General features: G+C 37.3%; 2 protein-coding genes across 2 annotated transcripts; both read right to left on the reverse strand.

The window, feature by feature from the left end:
• Window positions 1-604: 604 nt before the first annotated feature.
• Window positions 605-1,979, reverse strand: LOC311282958 (histone H2B). Its single transcript, XM_084397088.1, has one exon. The coding sequence runs from the start codon at window positions 1,967-1,969 to the stop codon at window positions 1,595-1,597; it is 375 nt and encodes a 124-aa protein (XP_084253214.1). The 5' UTR covers window positions 1,970-1,979; the 3' UTR covers window positions 605-1,594.
• A 1,013-nt stretch (window positions 1,980-2,992) lies between these two features.
• On the reverse strand, window positions 2,993-3,948 carry LOC311282969 (histone H4). The gene has a single exon (XM_084397100.1). The coding sequence runs from the start codon at window positions 3,356-3,358 to the stop codon at window positions 3,047-3,049; it is 312 nt and encodes a 103-aa protein (XP_084253226.1). The 5' UTR covers window positions 3,359-3,948; the 3' UTR covers window positions 2,993-3,046.
• Window positions 3,949-6,431: the final 2,483 nt, after the last annotated feature.

Here is a 6,431-nt window from a genome sequence, read left to right on the forward strand (position 1 = left end):
CAGTATTTTTCTCTTAATATAGACAGCATATGGTTTCTTCCACTATGGCCACTCTTTACATGAATATGCCCAAGAATCAGTTTGGAAATAACTGGATGTTTCCTTTCTTCAGGCATAGCAGCTTTGCATAACCTGCCACCGATTCTCAGCAATCCATCTTCTAGAATGGGGCCTAATTTGTGAATACCACTGTGTTTTCTGATTTCAGATCTTCCAGATTTCAGTGGTGAAATTTCTACGCTGAATCTTTCCCATTGACAGAACTGGATAATAGCCTTTTCTGCCTCCGAAAGGTCGTCTGGAGACAAGCACTTTCCTCCAAATGAAGCTTTGATTTGTTGTAACCTCTGTTCTAACGCATTGGAATCCTTTAAAGTTATCATCAATTGTTTTCAAATTCACTCTTAAACCAAATTAAACATTTTGCATCAATCAAACGTTTGTCACAACTTCTAATTAAACTATCTTCGACCTACAATCAACATTGAGTTAGACAAACTTAATTTGAAGCATAAACAAAAACAAATTGATAAGTTGATTACTTATAAATATTAAATTGTTGTTTAAACATAACTCACTTATAAAGGGAGTGGTGGCCCTCTAATCTATTTAGGTCAGTTTTTTGCCTAATCAGGTCTTTTTTTCTTTCTTTTTTTTTCTTTTACCAGTGTTCATTTTCTGGAAACATTATGCTCTATAAATTACAGTAATGTTCTTACGTGAAATTTGGAAGAAATGTTGTCAGTATTTTATATAGAATGTTAATTTTACTTTAATTGTACAAAAACACATAAATAGTAAATCCAGGGAAATAAGGTTGTTGTTTATTTTTTTTATTTTTTTTTACTTGTACCTGCACACAGCTGATGAAATTAAAACAATAAAACAAAAGTTTATGACTAGAGTTTTAAATGGTAAAAAAGAAAAACAAGAAAGAACAAATCACAACCATTTTTATTCTTTAAAAAGTGTCAGCACGTCACGGTAATTTTGTCTGTACTTCTGCAAACCCATCTTGTTTTATGTTTTTGATTTTTTACCTTTCTCTTAACTTAAACAGTGATTCCTTACTTTCATTGATAGTTTTTTTTTTATTAGTATAATAAGGTATGGATACCTGTTGTTGGAAGGTAAAGCACGTTTGAGTGAGTTTCAAATGTAAGGAACAGTTTGTTGTTGATGAGATTTACACATGCTGTGAGTATGCCATTTACATGAGGAGCAAGGAAGAGAAAAGACACAACCTTACTTTCAAATTTTTAAACTAATAACAGACTGAAAGAGATGGACTAGGGTTATGAAATGTGCTCAGCCTAAATCTCAACAACCTAAACCAGTGTTGTCTGTATTTATTAGCAGATTCATCAATTCTCGTAGAATTAAGGGCTACAGGTAAGAAAACACAAAAGCTCTTTATCGTGCAAGGCTGACTCAATGTCCTCAAAAAGACAGTGTTGATATTAACAGATTCATCAAAATTCTTATAGAATTAAAGGCTGTGTAGATTAATAAAAAAAAAAAAAAAAAAGCTCTTTATTTGAGAAGATGGGTGGCTCTAAAAAGAGCCTTTGGGGTAGTTGAAGTTAGGCACGCCTCACTTTGAGCTGGTGTATTTGGTGACGGCCTTTGTGCCCTCGGACACGGCGTGTTTGGCCAGCTCTCCGGGCAGCAGCAGACGCACGGCGGTCTGGATCTCTCTAGAGGTGATGGTGGAGCGCTTGTTGTAGTGCGCGAGGCGAGACGACTCACCGGCGATGCGCTCGAAGATGTCGTTGACGAAAGAGTTCATGATGCCCATCGCCTTGGAGGAGATGCCGGTGTCAGGATGAACCTGCTTCAGGACTTTGTACACATAGATAGCGTAGCTCTCCTTCCTGGACTTTCTGCGCTTCTTTCCTCCCTTACCGGCGGTCTTGGTGACAGCCTTCTTTGAACCCTTCTTAGGCGCGGACTTTGCTGGTTCAGGCATGATGATGCGAGATCACAAGACTGACAAAGTAATGTATTTTTCTAGTGTGATACAGAGGTATTTATTCACTGCCCTATGCTAATTTTCAAAGCGATACGAGAAATCTCTGATTGTCTGTTTTCATAGGCCAAACCCATAAACTCGTACTTCATTGGACAACTCGAAGTATCACGAGGGCCAATCACAGGCGGAAGAATAATAGTCCCGCCCACCACTCCCAAAGATTCCTTTGTTTCGTTTCCCGCTCGTTTATTCAATATTTTTGAGAAAATAAGCGGTTCTAATATTGTGCATCATCGAGTAATTTTAAAACCCCTTATAAATCCATTGAGGGAGTTAAAAAAAACGGTGTAGGCCTACTTATGAAACTATTGGTGAGATGTTTAACCCTTAAACAGGCAACGTGAACCACAAGTTACATTGTAGCTGCCTTCAAAGGCAACTCATGTTTCAATTCAATATGGTTCACAATTAAAAAAAATAATTATATATATATATATATATATATATATATATATATAAGGTTAAAAAATCATATGATTGAAAAAAATGTCTCATCATGGCCATTAAATAATAATTTCATGTTCATTTCTTTTGGTTAAAAACTTTTGTGAAAAAAGTTCAAGTTATAGACAGATACCAGAAAACTCTTCAGATTCTGAGACAAGTGATAAAACCCACGGAATTGTTTTCAAAACTTCAATGAGAAATAAAATGTAACGTTAAGTCCCTCAAAGAAAAGGAGGATAATACTCTCACCAAATGAATCCAAAGAACAGCCACATCAGAATGGCATAATGTTTTATGAATTCAAAATGTTAATAAAATAGTTCAATTTATTACCATGCGTAAAAAAAACAAATGTTTACATTTATAGGTGTTGTCTATTAAGGAAAAGAAAATTGTGAAGTTTTATTTATTACTGTATTAGTGTAGCTCATCCTGGATTCAGTTTACAAAACGTTTTAAAATTAATTATATGATTAACGTGGTCAAAACATTGACTCTTTATGTGGCAGAGTGTGTGGCTCTTAAAAGAGCCGTTGGGTTTGTGGGGGTTCTCCTGCTTTCAGGCGTTTATCCGCCGAAGCCGTACAGGGTGCGTCCCTGTCTCTTCAGCGCGTACACAACATCCATGGCGGTGACGGTCTTTCTCTTGGCGTGCTCGGTGTAGGTGACGGCATCGCGGATCACGTTCTCCAGAAACACCTTCAACACTCCGCGGGTCTCTTCGTAGATCAGACCGGAGATGCGCTTGACGCCGCCACGGCGAGCCAGACGACGAATGGCGGGTTTGGTGATTCCCTGGATGTTATCGCGTAAAACTTTACGGTGACGCTTAGCGCCTCCTTTCCCGAGTCCTTTACCGCCTTTGCCTCTTCCAGACATGTTTCACTCTCTGACTTCCTCAGTCAATCACTGAAAGATAACGAATAGATACTGGTGTGGGTTACAAGGAAGCCTTTTACATTCGCATACAGGACCTGACAGAAACCAGTGCCGCGTCACATGACACACACCCTCCCCCAAAATATAGCTAGAGCACATGTGATTTAATCCCAACCCTGACCTGTGTTTCATATTAAAATTCAGGTTTCATAAAATGTATTTCACAAAGATCATAATAAACGCTCTTTAAAGCGTAGTAGTCGCAGATTTAAACATTCATCAAAAACACAAGAGAAATCAAATGTTCAAGCACACAAAAAAATACAAAAAAAAAAAGGAAAAAAAAAGAAAAAACAGAAAAATCCACAGTAATGGTGACAAACACGTAGCTATTCGCCACTGTACCCCACCGCAAGTCCCATGGTCAATAAATACCTGAAAATATTTTATTTAAATGCATCACATGGGGCTGCAAACACACTACTGTCCTTATGAAACTCTTTGTTAAAATGAAATAGTCATATAACTGGACATTCGAATTTACAATAAATGTGTTGTTTCAGTAAGAAGCAATATATTGTAAGACACAAACAAACACATACACTTTCCACAAAATATTGATTGAAGTGAACAGCACACAAAGGGAAACGATCCATTCTGTCCGGACAAGTTCCAATGCAGTCAGACTCACGATCCATATATCCTAAAAGTAGTCAGCTGCAAATATGGCTTGACCCTAACAAAAGGTTTCTCAGTGGGTTACAGTATTGTCAGATGTACTTAAAAAGATACTAAAAGTTTACCAAAGTTTGATTCCAAGAAAGGCCCCATTTTCAAAATGGCGGCCGTCAGGTCCTTAAAATATCCATTACTCCTATACTGTTCTCATCTGACATGAAACAGCAAGCTAAACTCGTTCCTTCAAAAAGTTTTCCTCCAATGAACAGGTGATGTGTTGTACTTGGCAGGTAATTTTAATGAAGAAAATGTAAAACTGAAATAACAAACACATAACAAAATACAGGTAAGTATTTTCTGTATTACCATTAATTAATAAATAAAGTCTTTATTTCCCCTTTACAGGTTGCACCTTCAAAATATCTTAATTAAGGTACAGGTAGTGGTGGGCAGATCGAGGCTTCGTGAAATAATGAAACAGTTGAAGCAAATGTGCCATATTGTGTCGAGGCTTCGAAACAATCCGACAACCGTCTCAACGCTGACACCTAGTGGTCACTTGCAGGTGTTGATCTGAAACAACCTTGACAACGAGCCATTAAAAAATTTGTTTTGTTTTTATTATTGTATTTTTCTAAAATGTGAAGCTTGTAACCTGTAGGCTCCTCACTGTGCATAATGTTATTTTGGTAATGAAAAATGAATATTAATAAAAGATATCAAACCACAATGTCTCACTTTTTTATAGATTTTTATTAAAAAATATAAATTTCTCTGCTGTGGAAGGACTTAGCCTACTTTTTTTTTTTTTACAGATAATTTCTCCAGCCTTTGAAAAATCCTCTCAAAAGGGACACTTGTTGCTGGCATGCAAAGATATTTTTTAGCAAGGACATACAAATAATTATATTTCAAACAATGCATACCTTGCTTAGATGGCCCAGCAGTGTCAGTAGCAGGCCTAGGTACAGGGGGAATGCTACCATCCTCTGCACCCTGCAAAATGGCAGGATGAGTGCTCCTCAAATGGCGCATCATGGATGATGTATTGTTACAGTAGGCTAGCTGCTGATCACAATACATACATCTCACTTTATTTGGGGTTTCCAAATGGAAATGCTCCCACACCACAGATGTACGGCATCTCTTCTGTGGAGCCTCCATTTTTATTTATCTATCTATATCTATATCTTAATCTATCTATGTATCTATCTATTAATCTATCTGTCTATATATATTTCTATCTATGCATCTATTAATGTGTCACTATATGTATACTCGGTCTGTCTCTAGCCTATCAGTCAATGTGTAAATTTAAATGTAAGCCTAAATATAACTAAACAAATCGCACTATAAATGTCACTATATCACCAAAAATCCGCTATCTCAAAATCAAACTCCTCTCACAAAAACCCACGAGGTCAAGATGCCTTGACTTCACTTTTATACAGATGTGCGATTGTGTGGTCTGTTCCCGACCCTGTCAATCAAACGCTGATCCGGCGGACCATGCCACCTGTTGAAACACTTGTGAAACACGCCAAGGCTTCATTTAGCCGTAGTCACGTGACATGGGTGTTTTGAATCACGCTTCGGATCAGTGTTTTGAAACATCTGCGCTTCAGGATCTCGAAAAGCTTCGGAACGTCAGTTTTGCATCAGCCATCCCTAGATACAGGTAAGTAAACAAATAAATAAATTCAGCTCAAAACAAATAATATATTGCTCCTAAATTGGGTCTTAAGTTATTAAATTAAATATACTCACTGACGATACCCCTTGACCGAACATAAGAAGGATGGATAGGGATGGCATTAACTACAACATGTGCTTCTTCAACATGACCGCAACTGCAGCACAACAGGAAATGATCCCACCCACAAGAAATCCAAATTACAAAATAAAACACACACCTTCAAAATAAAGGCATTCTACATTAAACAGTCTCTTGTAACTTTCTTAATTACACCACAACTTCTTTGTATTCCTCCTAGACCAGGAATACTGGTGCCTGATACATGTTTGAGCCATGTAATATTCTAATTAGCATATTTGCATGATGGATAAGTGGTTACAAGTACAATTATATATTAAAGCAATTGGTTACAAGCATATTTATGCGAAAAATAAGTACAATTTCCCTTAAGTAATTGCATATTTCTCCTTTTTTCATATCGTTTTGCCTAGTGTTGGTGGTTTCTGTGGTTCATAACCATTCTTTTGATTCCAATAAAGAATAAATTCATTAGAAGATGTGTGGTACTGTAAAATTTGTCAAAACAGGGCTGTCACGTGAAGGCATGTGCTGATTGTCTGAACCCGTATAGAATCACGCCAATTCATTGGCCGATGGCGCGGGCGCCTCCTCAGCGGGGCTTCGTCACTCACTCTTATA

This window comes from Rutilus rutilus, assembly GCF_951802725.1.
Source record: "Rutilus rutilus genome assembly, chromosome: 23".
In the NCBI taxonomy this organism is placed as follows: Eukaryota; Metazoa; Chordata; class Actinopteri; order Cypriniformes; family Leuciscidae; genus Rutilus; species Rutilus rutilus.

Coding starts and splice junctions, on each gene's coding strand:
- LOC311282969 (XM_084397100.1), bottom strand. CDS start 3,358: ATGTCTGGAAGAGGCAAAGGCGGTAAAGGACTCGGGAAAGGAGGCGCT.
- LOC311282958 (XM_084397088.1), bottom strand. CDS start 1,969: ATGCCTGAACCAGCAAAGTCCGCGCCTAAGAAGGGTTCAAAGAAGGCT.